The 17,889-nt window shown below is 47.0% G+C and overlaps 1 protein-coding gene across 4 annotated transcripts in view; it reads left to right on the top strand.

Annotated features, from left to right (window-relative positions):
• SNPH (syntaphilin) overlaps positions 1–17,889 on the top strand; it is a 451,962-nt gene that overhangs the window by 275,507 nt on the left and 158,566 nt on the right. For all 4 annotated transcript variants that reach the window (XM_069650923.1, XM_069650926.1, XM_069650924.1 and 1 more), the window contains exon 3: positions 2,560–2,648. In XM_069650923.1, coding sequence (XP_069507024.1) covers positions 2,605–2,648 — 44 coding nt within the window. In that variant the 5' untranslated portion in view covers positions 2,560–2,604. The remainder of the gene's footprint in view (positions 1–2,559; positions 2,649–17,889) is intronic.

The raw sequence follows: 17,889 nt of genomic DNA, 5'->3' as shown, positions 1-17,889 counted from the left end.
GAGTGACTTGCCTCATTAGGTCTGTATAGTACATAGTGCAGACAGCGGGCAAGCTGAACTTTCTAGTAGCAGTAATTTCAAATGTAGCCATGTTGTTAGTCTGCTCCCTAACAGATCTCCTTTGCGGTTGAATGAGAGTCCGCATCCCATTTGTGGTTCTTCATTTTTCTTTTAATCTTTCTTATGGCATCCTTGCATTGAGGAAAATGCAAGGAAAAAAGAAGGGAATCAGTGGTTCGCTGTTTAATCTTCTTAAAGCCATTCTGGTGTTGACCGTTGACCTTGGCAGGAAGTGCACCTGCTGCAGAGTTTCTGTGTCTGGATTGCACACATATACCAAGTCTTCACACTGACGGGAATCTGCATTCTGTCATGTGTGTTTTGGCAGGATTCCAGCAAATTGTTCCTTGATTTTCTGTGCTTGCAGAAACCAGGTGCAATTTGTTGGAATCAATAAGGCAACAGTGGCCACCAATACTGCTTTGACATCCACCATTATAGATCTCTGTTAAAAATACATGCAGGGAAGGAGAATGAACCCGAAGCAGATCACAAGTTTTTGCAGCCTTTCCTGATCTTTCTTGACTCTGTTCAGAGGCTGATCAGAATTTTGCATAATAGCATGACTGTATAGATGCACAATCAGGCAGGGCCCTTCACATGGTCCACCTGCAGGCACAAAAATGACGACCGCAGTGTTAATCACTCAATGGTATCAACCATGTGACTTGCTGTATATGGCTCCTAATCCTTCCAGAGTTGGGTTGTTGTCTTCCATCAACTCTTTTTTTGCCTTGTGTAGCTTCCGTCAGGATGCCCACACAGGGTGCACAAAATAGCGATATGTGGACGAAAAGTTCACAACTTTAATTGATATACAAGTCAACAAAACAGGATGAAAAATAACAATAGGCTACATCTCTTACAAAGAGTGTGATAATGTCCCACCTGCCAGTGGCGTTTCATGCTTCCCATTGGTACCTGAACCCTTTCTCTCAAACTAGGTCCTCAAGTGCAAAAGGCCTTTCAGTCATTTACAATGTCTCTTGGACCATTTGATGGTATAATCACAATTTCTCCTTCAGAGTGAGAAGGCTCCGGGGGGCACTGCCACTGACGATTGGCACCCATCATTTCCTTAATTTTAGTGTTCTCTCCTACACCAAGACTCATGGCCCACTTTTTAGTTAGCTGACTATGCCTCTCCTGACTGCCTCTCCTGACTGGGTGTCATTCCCCCTTCCTCAGCCTGCCTTGGGCCAACCTGGCCTCATACCTTCCTATCCTTTCTGTCTAGGGGGTTGTCCTCCTTCTTCTGAACAGTTGATCCATCAGCTACCTCCACCTCCATCTCTCTTGCTACTATATCCTCCGCTGCTACTACCACCAACTCCTGTGTTGTTGTCACCTCATCTTCTTTCATTAGCAGCTCTCCTCTGTTGTTACCCTCCCCACCTCTAATAATCCCACCTCCTCCTCTGCTGCTACTTCCACATCATCCTGTCTTTTCGACCTCTCATTTTCAACACCTCCTTATCACTCTTTGTATCACATGCAAACACTTTTCCATTGCCTGCCACAACCTTCTCGAACAGCCCACACTGATAAATTGGGGCTTTTTATTTTCTTTCTGTGGTCTCCCCCCCTCCCCGAGGTGGTGCTCTTAGTAAGGGTTTGAATCTGTGGCTTGTAATTGGGTAAGGGCTTGGATTGGCTGTTGTTCCTGAGGGCTCCTGATGCTGCTTTGGGCTTAAGGGGCTGGACCAAGTCTATAAATGGCCTGACCGGCAGCTTGGAAGTTAGTTTTCCTCCTCTGACCCTCCTTGTTACTGGATGTGCAGATCCAAGGTCCCCTGTGCTTCCATTGTGCTAATTAAATGTTGGAAACACATGAAATAAGCTGCTTACACTCTCCTTTTCCTTCAGAGTACTATACAGTTGGTGAAATACAACATTGTATCCCCGGTGTCATAATCCACTGAGTAACAATATTTTTGTAACCTCATTTTTTTTGTTACATTCTCTGCCTTTGGGTAGTCGCAGACTTGCAACACTTTATCCGTGGAACTTATGAGTTCACTGTAGGTTCCCTGGACTCTGCGAAATGCCTGCTGTGTTGTTGCCTGTGTGGTTGTAACTGTGTCCAAAACATGTTACTGATGTAGAGTGAATTAAATAATTGCCCTTGAATGGAAAATAATATTTTCCTATGATGGAGCCTCAGGTCTGCTTAGAGGGAACTTTCGGCTCCCTCAGATGGGAAGGGGTGAGTTCTGGGTGGTCCTGTGGCAGTCCCTTGCCATGCAAAGGGGAGTAAGGGAAGCTGACCATGGTATCCCACTGTACCTCCCCTGGGTCCATCATCCACTGGCTTGACGGGGTACCAGGCTCCTGGCTTTGCCGTCCTTGTAGCCCCTTAAGTCAGGTAAGGGACCTTGTCACAAATCCCAGTATGTAAAGAAGGGGTTGGTAGCTTTCTCAAACTGAAGGTGATGGATTAACGCTATTAATGGATGTGTTGAGTTAGTGACATGCTGGTCTTGTCTTCTCTCTTTCTAGACACTGCAGCTGCTGGCACTGAACACCAGCACCTTCAGACGTGTCATGTCGTTGCCTGGTAGTAGAAGGTCTTCCACTGGATCCAGGAGGTAAGCTAAACCAGTCTTGGATGGATGTGTTAAGCAGGGTAGCCCATTCCTCTTCCATGGCTGGGATGGCAGAAGGGTAACCTTACGGTTTTTGACAGTGATGGGGTTTGAATGATTATGTGCTTATGTTTTAGTGGACGCTTGGAGATAACCATGTACCATCTCTTGGCAGGCAGCTTCTGCCCATGTCCTGTTTGGAATGGGGGCAAAAAGAGTCAGTTGGTAGAGTATGAATGTGAACACAGGCCTTTGTTTCTTTACCAAGTGTGAGAGAGGTGTAACGAAGGGTTACACATGACGTAACAATTTTCAAACAGTTTATTTTCTCTTGTCAGGGGGGTGGAAGTTTATTTTAAGTGTCCTACCCTACGGAGTCCAGACATTTGGTTGACTGAAAACTGGTCGAAAGACATTTGGTCGACGCAATTTGGTCGAAAACCAAATGGTCTAATTTTTTTAATTATTTATATATATATATTTCGGGTTTTCGTTTTTTAAAAAAAGGGTTTTTTAGAAAAAAAAAGGGGGTTGGGGGGACCCCCCCACCCCGAAACAAAGTGGTGAAAATAAAAAATAAAAAAAATTCGACCATTTGGTTTTCGACCAAATTGGTTCGACCATTTGTCCAGTCGACCAATTTTTTTCGACCAAATGTCTGGTAACCCTACCCTACTGTATACAGAATGGCTTCTCCTTGAAGTCAAATGATAACATTTCTGAGTTCCAATAAAAGTCTGAATTTCATATTCTTCAATCTACTTTCTCCATTATGGGCTTAGTGGGCAGACAATCTCTCTGTCTCATACTGGGACCCGCAGCCATGAGTAGGTTTCACTCAGGAGGCCAATATAGCTGAAATTTTACTGAGGCCCTGAGCTTAAGTCACCTCAGAGACACCATCACAGATTCCTAAAACGGTTCTTACCACCACCCTTTCTTAGAGTCCTGCCACTACTGGCCACATCCCTCTTTCATTGTCCTCCTCAATGTGTCCACTCATGCTTGGTCCTAATTAGACCCCTTCTAGCCTCTGTCTCAGCTCCTGATTTCTGCTGTGCTTCTCATGCCCTATATTAACGCTTCACCACATGTTTGTTCCTCCCTCCACCACAGACTCACATCTTTGCAGCTAAGGATTAAACCGCAATCTGCTCACGGCTAAATGTGCCCTCTTCTCCAGCTTTCTTCCTTTGCCTCAGCTCTTTCTCCTCAGTTTGATGACTTCTCCAACCTCCTTCTCAGTGTGCCCCTCTTTTCCGCCCTGAATGCCACCTCTGACCTCTTAAGATTCTTTATCTCCTCCTCACTATCTCTGCTATTTCTCACCTCTTCTTCACCCTTCTGAGTACCTCCCATTTCCTTATCCAGGGGATTCCTTCTTGCCCCCTTTCTTTTGATCTCCTTTGCCCTTGTTGTCTTCTCCTCTATTGGTAGCTTCAACCTCCTCCTGAACACACTACTCCTCTTCACTCTGGATGCCATGTGCCCCCTACTTCTTAATAGATCCCTCCCCTACTCTCTGCAAGTGTCAATCTTCCACCTTTCTCTATTTTAGCTTTCCCTCCTGCCACTTTAATCCTTCTGTTATTCCTTCACCCCCCTCTTCATTCGCCACCAAATCCATATTTATCTCCAACATCCTCTCCTGCCCTCTGGTCATCTCTCTCCAGAATACAGCCTTGCTCCAGCCTCCTGATACAACTCCATCACCTTCTGTTCTCCTTTCCTGCCTTTACTAAACGCACTCCTTCTCTATCTCCAAATACACACACGGCTGGCCTGGGAGCTAACCCGTAGATAGGACTTGTGCTGAATATCGCCTTTCTTACTTCCTGGATTGTAACATGACCTGTTGGGCATGCTCATTGGCTTGGGGACGCTGTAAATTTGGGCCCCTGTATGAAGTCTTTAGAAAGGGCAGATGTCATCTTGGATTCCTTTTCAGGGTTTGGTTGCTGGACTCTCTGGAAACCCCTTCCCCTGGATTCAATGTAGATGCTTTCTGTGGCCTGCAGGTTAGTGTGTATGTGATTTGCAGCCCCTTTAACCATTGCAGAGGCTGAAAAACCTCTTGCCTTGTATATGATGAGAAGGTGTTTCTCCAGTAGTTTTCAATGGAGAAAGTGGCCGCAGAGGCTTCTTTCCACATCAGAGCTTGTAGAAAGTTAGCTCTGAGCTTGCTCCCTCCTGGGTCTCTCCTCAGTGTGGGGAAGAAGTGATGTATTTTCCATGTGTTTGGTTGTTGTTCAGTCAAGGGCTGCGCTTTTTCCCCCTCCCCACTAGGTATCTAATAGTGAAGGGGTGCAGATTCCCTAAGACCATCACTTTGGGGCATAGTAAAGCACCTTCATGAGGTGCCCAGGTCTTTCTCCCAGGTCTCTTGCCCCTTAATATACAATTGTTTCTTTAGTCAAATACAGGTTTTCCTTCAGTTGAAGAGAGGGATTATGGGAGATGTAGTCCATGTCCATATAACCTGGGCTAGCCATAGTATTTAGGGTAATTCTTGGCTTCGGGGACGTGTTAAGGGCATCTCCGGGGTCTTCCTTCTCCATGTTTCAGATTACTGCCTGATCGGGTGTGGGTTATTCACATGACCCAGTGGTGAATTCTGTAAATTGTATTGCTGGATGGTGCCCCTTCCATTCTGGGCCGGGTGACAGGGCCTGTTGGTACCTCTGGTTCTACGGACCTGGTGTTACGTTGAGGTCACTTCAATACACAGGTGTGGCCTCATGTTCCCAAGGGTGCAATGCAGCTTGTCTCCATCTTCTGGAAGACCTAAGGTGTGAGGAAGCTTTCTCTGTTTCAGTTTATTCTGAGTCAGACCTGTGTCTGTTTCTTGGTTGAGCGGATCTCAGATTCTACCCACCTTCTGGTTGGGGTTGTAGCAGGAGCCATCCCTGTGTTCATCTCCTGGTAGGGTATGGGCTCTGTGTCAAACCACTGCTCAACTCTGTGTGGTGACTAGTGTAAGGAAGGCATCCCATGCCCCTCTCCTTGTGAAACTTTGGTGGGTTTCGTTCCAAGGCAGGCCCTCTTTATAGATAGTGTAACACTAGGTGCCGGTCTCGCGGCTGGCATAGGATCATAAATAAGTGAAGCCCATTTGCTTGTGCCAATGCTGAGAGAAAGAGCTTGGACCTCCAAGAACCAACATGCTATGTAGTGGTGTAAATAATTGCTTCCTCGCCCCTGACCTTAATAAGTTCATGTAGTATGTTTTGTTGACTTTGTGCTTTTGGGCTGTATTTGCTTTGCTACATACTATTCTGTGAGGTGTCTTACTATTGTGTTGTGCCTCAGATCTATGTTTATAGATTTCAACTCTTAAATAATGTGTTGACATTGCATGGAAACGGTGCATGCACTTTTCATAGCATCCTTTCTTCTGTCAACTATACCTTTTACTGCTTATGTACACACAGGCATACATCACTACACACCCACACCTTCAGCCACCCCTCCATCCTACTTAAATTAATAATGGAATACGTTTTTATATATCAGAGCTGTTCCTTTGTGAGTCATGGCCATTTATTTATCTTGGGGAAGTCAACGTGAAAGATACATCTGAAAAATAGTGACTGCATATAAAGTGCATATTCTACATCCATAGACCATAAGCGAGGTGAAAGTGAATATTATGAGGGCTATTGTAGGAATGCCTGCCAGCAAACCGGGTGGATAAGACAGCGCTTGTGGACCTCGCTGCACGGGAAAGAAAGGCCAAGACGGAGGGGTTCCTCAACACGTCTTTAGTTGTAGCCTTTCCAAACTTCTCTCTCTCGTTACCTTTCCCGTTCATCACTTTGCTCCCCATACCCCTGGCCCTACCCCCACCCTCATGAACTACAACTCCCAATGCTACACCTCCCCCCAAATTAACTGCCCACAACATTTTAACAATGGAAATAATTACCCCATCTCTTCAATTAGTCTGCAGGGTTTGGCTCGAGCCCTTTGCTGGCAGGAGTTTTCTATATGTGCCACTTCCCTTAGATCATCCCGTCTCTCCTCCTCTTCGCTTGAGATGTCCGATTCCTCTCCATCTGATTGATATGATTAGTCTGAGGAGTATTCCCTTTCGTCCTCTTGTGTACCGTGGCTCGATTCTGGACTGGTTCCAACCACTCTCTTAAAGTGTGATAAGCTTCTTGTTATTTGGCGTCAATCCCCTTCTGTGACGAGTGAGCCCTTTTTCTCAGTGATGATGAGGGGCTCCTCATTGAAGAAAGTGTCCCCTTTGTTGGTCCTGAATTGTCTCACAATCACTACGTCCCCTATCTCCAGCGTGGATGGTTTAGTGTGTTGGCTTTCACCTGCGTATGGGCTTTCATCCTTTCTTTTGATTGGAGGTCCTTGGTCTCCATCTCTTGGTCATCCTCCTGGCGGTCACCAACCACTTTTTGAGTTGAGGCAGTCTGGTGCGTACGCTACGCACAAACATTACTTCTGTTGGACACTTTCCTGCCAAACTACGGGCCGTGTTTCTGTAGTCCCTCAGTAGTTGATGAAGGACTTGCACGTAGGGCTATCTCATCATTTTGGATATCTGTAATGTCCTCTTTAGATTGACCATGAATCTTTTAATCATGCCATTGGCCTAATGGTGCTTAAAACCCATGTATTCTGTGAACTCACGGAAGGTTTGGCTCATGAACGGTCATCCATTGTCCGAATTCACTTGCACCGGAACGCCGTAGGCACTGAAGATTCTGTCTAACACCGGAATTACGTGGTGTGCCGCTGTGGATGAGATTACTTGCGCTTCTGGATATCTAGAGTATTCATCCATTACTGCTACTACGTATTTCCCCTCTTCCATCGGACCAAATAAGTCTATAGCAACCTCCTCTCACACCCCTTCTGGTAGTGGGGACATGTTCAGTGGTTCGGGGTGTCTTGTGGGGGTGATGAGGCTGCACGTTTGGCATTCTCTTAGAAGATTTTCCACCATACCGTCCAGTTGAGGGAACCATACTTTTTGGCGAAGCATCTGTCTTTATTCCCCCTAGTACTCGTTTTCAAAGCAAGTTTGGTATGATGATTTTGTTTTCTTTTAGTAGTAGCCCTGCTCGGATAGCACCAGCTCCTCCTTTACTAGTAGTAGGCTGTCTATGTCTTTCTTTATTTCCTCCGTTTCTCCTCTGCTCCTATCTTTCATGGCCCACCATTTGCAGGTCTTCAGCCTTTCTGTTATTATTTGAAAAGCTGAGTCTTCCTCCAATTTTGCCAGTTCCAGGGGTTCAGTCCCTCTCGGGACAGTTAGTTGTATGAGATATCTCTGCCACTGATGGTTCCAGGTCATGTTCTTGTCTGGGGTGTCATGATAAGAAGTCTGCTGGGTTGGCCTCCTTCCCTGGTTTGTGAATAATATTGACTGAGTAGTTTTGTAATCTCAGACCCCATCGGGCAATGCGGGGTGGCATCTTCGCCTGAGGATGGCCATACAGAAACAGCAGCGTTTGATGGTTGGTAATGATAGTGAAAGGCTTCCCATATCAGAATAAGTGGAAATGTTTGCAGGCCCATAACACCGCTACACTTTCTTTCTCTGCTTGCGAGTATGTCTGTTCTGTTTGGGACAGACCTCTGCTTGCGTATCAGACGTGTCTCTGTCCTGTCCCTTGTGGGCCTTTCTGTGCTAGGATGGCCCGAGGCCCACCAGGCTTGCGTAAACCGTCAGTTCGGTGTCCCTGTCCGCATCGAAGTAGGCCATGTTTTCTGGTCTCGCTATCCGGTCACAAATGGATATGAAGCTTGCCTGGCATTTCTTGGACCACTGAAATGGGGCATGTTGTTTTGTCAGTGACCTCAGTGGCTCACCTTCCGTCGCAATGTCCTGAATGTACCGAGCACAGTAGCTCGCTAGGCCTAGAAAGGATCTCAATTCAGAAACATTTGTCGGTGGAGCTGTCTCATTTAGTACTTGTACTTTCTCTGGAGCAGGCATCATCCCATTGGCTGAGAAAATGTGACCGAAGAACCAGACGGTGCCTTTTTCTGAATTCGCATTTTTCTCTGTTCAGAGTTAGGTGTGCAGCTTCCAATGCCATGCATACTGGCATCATCATGTTTTTCTGTGGTGGTGCCAAAAACCAGGATGTCTACGCTATAATGAATGCAGTTCGGAATGTGTTTAATCATGTTGTGGATTTCTGCCTGGAAAATTTCAGCTGCCGACGCAACACCAAAGCTTAGTCTTTTGTACCTGTACAATCTAGATGCATTAGGAATGTTGTGATGTACCTGCTCTCTGGGCTCAGGACCAGCTGGTGGTACCCTTTATTTAAGTCCAATTTTGAGAAGACTGTTGCGCCATTTAACAGGTGGACCATGTCTGTGATGTGAGGGTCTAGGTGTCTCTCCCGCTTGATGGTTTTGTTGGGCCTTCTCATGTTCACACACAGCCGGATGGAGTCTGACCCTTTCTTTGGGACCAACATGATTGGGGACACCCAGACTGTTGGACCTGATGCAGGTTCAATGATGTCTTGGCTCAACAGTTTGCAGAGCTCTTGCTCTACCTGTGGTTGGATATTTACCGGGATTCCCCTGTAGTGCTGCGCTACTGGTCGTATTTCTGGGTCAATGTGGAGCTTGATGTGTTCATGTGTCATTATATTTGTGGACCATGAGCTTCTACAGGATTTGAATTAGGCCCATCTCATTTGCTGTCTTGAAGCTCATGATGCACCCCGACTCCGCTGGAGCAGTTATCACATGCACTGGAATGTCTCGGTTTTGAGTTTTATAGCGACATTGAGCTTCAAATTGTCCCAAACACTTCAGCTGGGTTTTTGATCCATATGGATATATGTCCATTTCCGCTGGCTGGAGACTGGGCGTGTGTGGCAGTGCTCGATAAATCTGTTAGCTGATGTCGTTTACGGTTGCACCTGTGTCGATGAGAAATTCCGTCTGCTTCTCATTTGACAGAATCAGAAGTGTGAGGCTGTGCTTGGTCACGTTCTGATTTCCCAGCGTGTAGAGGTATCCTTTTTCCTCTATTCCCCTTCTGAGGAGCTCTGCTCAGTGTCCGATGGAGATTGTACTGCCCGATATCTGACGTGATGTCTCGAGCAGCAGGTCAACCTTGTCGACGGAGTCTGATATCATCTGTTCTCCCTCTCTGTTTGCTCCTCTCTTCTTTCTCTTTGTTGCCGTTCCTCCACGATCCATGGTCTCTCCTCTCACTTTCCTTCCCATGTGTGATGGACTGCGTGGTCGTATGCATGGTGTCAGCAACAGCAGGCCTTTGACGTTTCCTGTTGGATGTGCTTATGTCATTCTCCACACCCATTTGAAGTGATTTTCTTCTCCACAGTCCAGGCACTGTTGCCCAATAGCCAAGCACGAGCCTTCATGCGGGTACTCGCAGTCGCATCTGTAGCAGAACAGTTCACCAGGGGCTTGGTAGGCCCTGCTAGCTTGTGGACGCCATCAGCCAGCAGTGCCTGTCCCTTATGGCGCACAAAGGATTCCACTTGTGAGTCAATGGCCCTTTCTGCTCACGCGAGCATCAGTAATTTCCTCCTGAATGATTGTGATACGCATCCAGCAATGATTTGTGAGTGATGCACCTCCGTGTTCCAGTAATTTGCAAAATCACAATGTTTCATTTTCCCACATATCCTCATTAGGAAGGCGTGCATTGTCTCCCCTTTGGCTTGTTTGGCGGTATGGAAGAGATGTTTCTCATAGTCCACTTTGGTGTGGGGTATAAAGTATGTAGCTAGAGGTGTCTTGAGGCCCTGAATTGTGTTGAAAGGCAGCCAGAAGCTCATTGATTATGTCTCTGGTGGCGAGGCCCGCTACTAGTTTTAGAAGGCACTGTTGGCATGCGTCTTCCACTGGGCCAATTGCCCCTATGTATAGGGCGAAATCCCTGACCCACTTGGCCCATCTTGGTCTCATATTACCTTTGTCAGTGACATCAAACACACCTGATAGCTGTACAGCCAGGGAGTCTGCCACCCAGTGGCTTCCTTGTTGTTGTGGGGTCACTGGCACAGTAGCCGGAATGTCTTGATCCAACATAATGGTAACCCCTCTCCAGTATTTTCCTTAAATGACCAGAACTCCCTGTATGCAGTGTGTTGTCCGCTTGTTTCCAGACCCCTGACGTGTGCTTTGGGCCTGCACTTGTCCCTCACTCGAATCTTCCAGCTCCCACGATGAGCAACTGAAAGTTGAGGCTCCCCTCGTGGCCACTGGCCGTCGCTGCGAGGCACGAGCACCATAGCCTGACCAGGGTGTGCTCCCTGTGCACGTTGCACTCACAGCCGCGTCCCTCTGGCCAAGTGTCCAGGCCTCCTGCTGGGATCCACCCTCCCTGCTTCTGCGGCAGTGTCTGGAGTTCCTGCTTAACTGACGTGCTGGCATGGGGAAAGAGGGACTGGTCGCATGCGTGGGTTGCCATCCTCGTCGCCAGTTGTAGGAATGCCTGCCAGCAAACCGGGTCCTCCGGTTGCTACAGACAGCACACACGGACCTCGCTGCATGGGAAAGAAAGGCCAAGACGGAAGGGGTTCCGCAACACTTCTTTATTTGTAGCATTTCCAAACTTCTCTCTTGTTCCCTTTGCCCGTTCGTCACTTTCCTCCCCACACACCTGGCCCCACCCCCACCCTCATGAACTACAACTCCCAACGCTACAGCTATGTGCTCAGAAGGACCTCACCATGGGCCCATAGATGGTAAACTGCAGTCAATGTTTCATTTATGTAACTTCTGTTAGTTCTTATTGAAAAAAACATGTTTTTGATTACGAAATTATTTTTCTCATTTAAGGTATATTTGAGCAGCACAAAGCATTACAAATCAGTAGGTGCAGTGCATTAAGGGACAGCGTTGGTGTGATCTCAATTCCTACCCCTAGTACCACCCCACCATCCCCCAAGTCCCATTCCTGCCTTGAGGCCTATTCCTGCTCCAACACTCACCCTCACTTTGAGGCCAAAGTATGAAGGAAACTGTGTTATGGCATGTGACCATAAACAGACCTACGACAAAGAACCTAGAATCTTTGTCTTGTCCCACCTCACTGGCCTGTCGGGGCATGTCACCCCCTCCAAACATGAACACTGACTAAAACCCCGTTTTTTCTCGGCATGCTATTGAGAGAGAACCTCCCTTTTCCATCTTAGAGAACCTGAACCATGCCCCAGTCAGACCCAAATCTCTTGTTTTGTAAAGAAGGACTTTAAGGGAAACAATTTGCACATTATAAATGAAGGTAGCGCTGACACTGTCACTGGTGCCAGCTTTCCCGGCACCTTATAGCACTCGTCTGCGCAAGTTTGCAGAACCCGCTTTGAGCACCAAAGTTCTGCAGATACACTATTTACAATCCGTAAGTTACTGAATGTGAAGATAGTAGGAAGCAGAGTTACAACACCTGTTTTACACTTTGATCAAATGGCATGTTGGGCAACCAAAGTGTAACGTGCCCCGCTCGCACAACCCTGCCAATGAATATGAAAAGTTAAAACACTTAGCATGCTTGTTATACTAGAGACACCATAGCCATCAAATCAGTACAGACAGCCTCAGAGAGGGCCAAAGGCACAAACCTGAAAACCAAGATGTCTGACCAGCCCGATATAGGCTTGGTCCAACCCCCTGACCCCTAAGTAGTCTCTGCGCATGCAGAAAAAACAATCAAACCCAGCCCTCACTCAATTACACCTTCCCAGTGGAGACACTTGGGTGGGGGGTTGGAGGGGGTGAAGCCTGCCCGGGAGAGGGGGTGAACAGTATAGACAGTCCTGTTTGCTGAGTGTGGGTTGTTCTTGGAGTACATTATATCTGACAGTTGGAGGAGTTTGGGGCATGTTACAGGAACTGTGGAGAATCAGAGGCTTTTGAGGGGAAATGATGAGGAGCAGGATCCAGGAGAAGGTGGTAGGAGATTGGAGTATGTGGTTACAATAGGGAGAAAAGGGGGTGAAACACTGCAGGAGGTGGTGGTAGTGTGGGAGAATTCGGAGAAAGTGGTAACCTAAAGAGAAGGGCAGGGTGAAGACTTGGACTAGGTGGCAACAGGCAAATGAGGTTGCAGGAATCTAGAGGAGGTTGGAATATCAGCAAAAGGTAGCCAGCCCAAGGAGATGTTTCCAGCAGCAGGAGGAGGTGGTAAGGAAATCGCCAGGAATAGGAAGGTTTTGGCAGGCTAGTTTGGCCCAAAACAGGGCCAGGTGGGTGGATGAAAAACAAGACTGGAACAGGAAGGTTACAATCGAATCCCAGAGACAACAGGAAAAGAGGCCCAGGACTACAACCCTGAAGGTAGTGTGAGGGGGTCAGAAATGTGAGGTGGACCACAGTGTAAAGTTTTCTCAATAAATCCAATGTTATTGTTTTAGGAGGTTGGATGAACACCTCACTATCCCTACCCTGTCGAGGATTTCCCTGCCTAAAATAAACTAAAGGAAACACTGTTACAAAGGATATCTGTCCCTCACACCTACGCATACAACAAATAAACAAGGAAATGTATGACATTCAAAATGTAACCATAGTCTCTTTTCCTAACCTGGGCAAATTCCCCTTCCCCAGGTTTAAACGTGATTCTGCCTCACAGTTCAAGAAAGAACAAACACAGGGAAGTTCTGATTCAGAAACAAAAGTTCCAACACAGTTCGATGCAGCTTCAAGTTGTCAATAGAAAATTCCAACACAAAAGATATGATTCTCTTCTTCTTCTTTAAATAGATTCTAATTTCCCTGATAGCAACAATGATTGCCTCCGTCAGGATGATTTGCCACTTTAAGAACTCAAAGAAATACAAATTCTCTGTAACAGCATTCCACGGCTCTTTCTCCGGCATCACTAACAACATAAAATGTCTGTGTCAAGACCACCTTGTAGCACTCCTTCAAATTCCACTTGGCCTGCTTCCATGCCAGGTCTATTATCTCCAAAGGTTAACCATCCATGTATACTCCCCTGCCCGAACAGCTTTTTACTACTACAAGTGCTTTTGTGGTCAATGTCAACTGACAAGAGTTTACCACAACTTCAAAGCATTCCAAAAATGTCAGCTTCAAAACTTTCAACAGCTTTTCAGAGAAACCAAGATTCACATTGATGCTCTTTAATATTCTTCTGCAGAATGATGCTCCTCTCGTTCTGGATATCTGTTCCCAGAAGGGCAGCCTTTATGCCACTCTTGTTTCCCAACTGCACAAGTCGACAAAGACTGATAAGGATAGATTCACTTCCTGCCTCTCCCTTGGTTTTGACAATGTGTTTGTATCCCAGTTTGTACCAAATGTTGTTTACAATATGGACAATATGCTTCAGAGTTTAAATATCTTGCATTAGCCCCCTTTTGTTATTGGCAATATTGGCTAGTGTGTATTTTCCTTGGTTTCAGTATCTCTTGGCTTGGGCAATGCTTTTTTACCATCAACTCTTAACAAAGTTGCCCCCACGGGTAGTTGACTTTTCCACTGATGCACACTTTCAAAGTTAGTCATTTGGTTTTGGTTTACTATAGTTTTGCTCTTTTTGCCTGGTTTGGTGTTCAAAAACAACTTGGTAATCACCTTCACTTACACATGAGTGCTGCTTCTGCTGTTTTACAATAGTTCGGTTTTCACAAGTAACGTGTGGCTTACTTTCAGTCACATGCGAGTAATGTTTCTGCTGCTTTATCCAAATTCTACTTATACGCTAGTAGCACGCACTCACAGGGTGCCTGCTTCCAATACACGAGCTGGAACAGAGCAGTCTGGGGCCATTGACAATCTGTAAACTCACTGGATCAGACGTGCGCTTCGGTTTCCCTCACCGCTCACAGGACGTCTGCAGTTGTGGCACCTAGCGACCAGCAAACTGCTTTGGTAAGTCTGCCTTGGTCCACACCACTTCCAATTGGAGCTCTGCTTGCTCCTGAGGCTCCCTGGTGCATGCCAGCCACCAGAGACCACATTGAGGCCGTCGGGCACACACCAGCCACCTGGGACAGCCTCCTGCACTTTTCCTGCTGCGCAGCCTCTGCAGACCCGGTCACAAGCGGGAATGCTTTCCTTCTGCATGCTTCCTGCTACACAACCTCTGTACTTCAGATTTCTGGGGTACAGACACTCTCAGGACCGGCAGCTGCTATCTGCCCAGCAATGGTCCCGGCGTCTTCTCTCTCGTACAACTTCTGCCTGATCTGCTAGCATGGACCATGCTGCTTCTGACTTCTTCTACTCTTCACCAACACCAACTCCTTCTCTATGGCCTACACCTGAAGGGGCCTTTTACGCCTCTCTATCTCCCTCAGATGGGGGTCCTCTGTTCTAATGCCCTCTTTTTCATGCCGGACTTGAAGTCCCTAATAGAAAAATTAGGTTTTCTTATTTATGTTGTTCTACAATAAGCCATTAGGAGAGTGGGGTTTCAGGGAAAGTTGAACAATGGGGTCTTCCATGCCTCCTGACCTGCTTCCCCTCTCGTGTGATCTTCCCATAGAAAACCACCCACCAGGGTCGGGATCAGAAAGCGCCTGCCTTTCCCTGGACACATGAGAAGGGTCCCAGGCCCGGTTTTCTGGGGGAATTATTAATTTAATTTAATAATTTAGCATTTATATAGCGCTACGAACCCTCAGGTATCTGAGCGCTGCTTATTATTACCCACAATATGTGGCGCTCATTTATCGACATAGGAAGGATTAAAGGCTGAGTTTGGCCATACCGGGATTCGAACCTGCGTCAGCAGGCTCTGCACAGATGTCAAAGCAAGCACTCTACTCACTGTGCTATTGGACCGGCGATGTGATGGATCATTGCTGATTCATCACATACCGTTACCCTAATGTCGTTGTTTTTTTCAGCCTCTTTTGGGAATAGAGAAAGGAAATCAACATTACCTTGTTCCTTTCCTTTTCGATGCTCAGCAGAGAAACAATAATCCTGGAGAGCTAAAAACCAGCGCATTACTCTAGCATTGGTATCTTTCCTTAAACTCAACCATTTAAGGGGAGCATGTTCAGTAACTAATCTGAACTTCTTACCCGTTAAATAGTATTTCAAGTAGGTGAAGTCCTTGATGGCAAGGACTTCGAATTCTAGATAAATTAGTTGAATTCTAGAGTTCTTTTCCTGAGCAAACAATTTCCTGCTAATATAGGGGATCGGTTGTTCTATACCATCATGACGTTCAAATAATACTGCTCCAAGACCAATATGTGAGGCGATGGTCTGCAAAATAAAGGGTCGATTGAAATTTGCTACCTTCAGAATAGGCTCGCTACACAATATATGTTTTAATTGCTCAAAACACTGTTGGTCTCAGGCTGCTATCTTCTTTGAACGTTCCGATGGAAAGGACCTATTGTACAGCATTTATTTACTGCCGAGAGGCAGATGATTACACGGCGAGGCTAATCTGGACACATCCCGATTGAAATACACGAGAGGAGGTGAAGGCAGGACCTGGTACGAGCCGGCGTCTGATTAATAAGAATGTAACCACCGGATAATCAATGTAGCAGAGGCAGCGGCCGCGCCGCTAGAACTTATTGCTACATAAGTAGCAGATTCCCATATTCGAACGGGGTGATCAGGACGGCCTCATGGTGGACGGATGCATGCAGAGGTATGGCAGTCGCGCTGGGGGAGAGGACTGCTAGGATGCGTGCATAAATGAAAGCTGGGACTGGATCACGGCTCTTAGACATTGGAGCTGGCAGTAAATAAATTGCAAGAGAGGAACCTTGCAGCAAATGCCCACAGGAAGACACATGCTGAAGCCGCTGGGCTGGTGCTGATGCCTCATTCAATAGAGGGGCATACAGAGTTTGGTGCCACATGAACTCTTAGGAGCTAGAAATAAGCAATTGGCCCTGAAGAGTGAACGAGCTGGCCATTGAGTGCTACTACTTAAGAGCACGGTATATAGGGCTGAGCCAGGCTACTGTGACACTGGAGCGACCTCGGCGAAAGCAGACAGTAGCGCACAGAGTATAATGAGCCCAGGAGGCAGATGGTCCTGCTGGAAGTCGGAAGCAGTCTACAAGAAGTAGTAAGGGAAATTGGTAACGTGGGAGGACATAATCCACCTGAAGACATAGCTTAACTCATACAAACATATACAGGGGCTCTTCAAGGACAATGGCCCCCGGCCTGAGGTGGCTCACTGGTGTCACGATAAGACAGAGAAGCAGAATTGCCACACCACAAATAAGAAAATATTAGACATATAACCAAGAGCGCAAGATGGCGGGGAGAGGAGCCAAGCCCAAGAGCAAGCAACCCACGATGGAAACCTTTGCCAGGACACAGCAGTCTCCTGCTGCGTCGACGCACAGTGGCACAACTGCACCTGCGGAGAGTCCCCTTGGCAACTGAAAACCGCCAGATACTAACAGCCATAACTGAGTTGAGAGACTCATGGGGGATAGCAATGGCGGACCTACGAACTTCCTTGGAGGCTAAAATAGATGCAGTTGGAATAGAGGTCACCCTGCTGTGACAAGATGTCAGGGCGCTGGCAGACAGAACGAGCAGTCTGGAGAGTGCGGTGGAAACCAACACAGAGACCACCACCAATAACGCAAAGGAGGTTCATATACTAAAGCAACAGGTGGCGAATCTGGAGAACCGTGCGGAGGAAGCTGAAGGAAGGGCGAGACGGAATAACATTTGTGTGGTCGGCCTACCGCAGGGGGAAGAGGGCCAGGACCCCACCGACTATGCGGAGAACATGATCCTGCAGGAAATAGGAGCCGACAAACTTTCACAGGGATTTACAGTGGAGCGAGCACATAAAGCTCTCATGAGGAAACCGAAGCCTGGGGCCCCTCCCCGCGCAATACTTGCCAAGATACTGAACTATAAAGATCGCAAGAAGATTTTGGAGTACTTTCGTAAAGGGGGAACGATAAAAAGAGATTCAACTACTATCACGGCATATCCAGACTACACAATGTTAGTCCAGAGGCAGCGGTACAGCTATGTGGCAGTCAAGAGGAGGCTATGCATGGCCGGAATTAAATATATGCTTTTGTATCCCGCGAAATTGAAAGTATTGCACAAAAGCGGAATGTTCTTTTTTGACACCCCAGAGGAAGCAGCGACATGGCTGGACCTACAGGGCTGCCCAGAGCGAGATGCGGAGCAGGCCCATGAGGAGCACGTTAAGTGATTGAGATATTGTATGCATACTGAAATGACACATAGCGGGGTATCCCAGTAGAGACTAGGGTAGAGTTAATGATAAAGGGGTACGAACGGATAATGC

The sequence above is a fragment of the Ambystoma mexicanum genome, chromosome 3p (assembly GCF_040938575.1).
Source record: "Ambystoma mexicanum isolate Mex_15411 chromosome 3p, UKY_AmexF1_1, whole genome shotgun sequence".
Classification (NCBI taxonomy): Eukaryota; Metazoa; Chordata; class Amphibia; order Caudata; family Ambystomatidae; genus Ambystoma; species Ambystoma mexicanum.
This window is presented reverse-complemented; position numbering and strand designations above follow the sequence as displayed.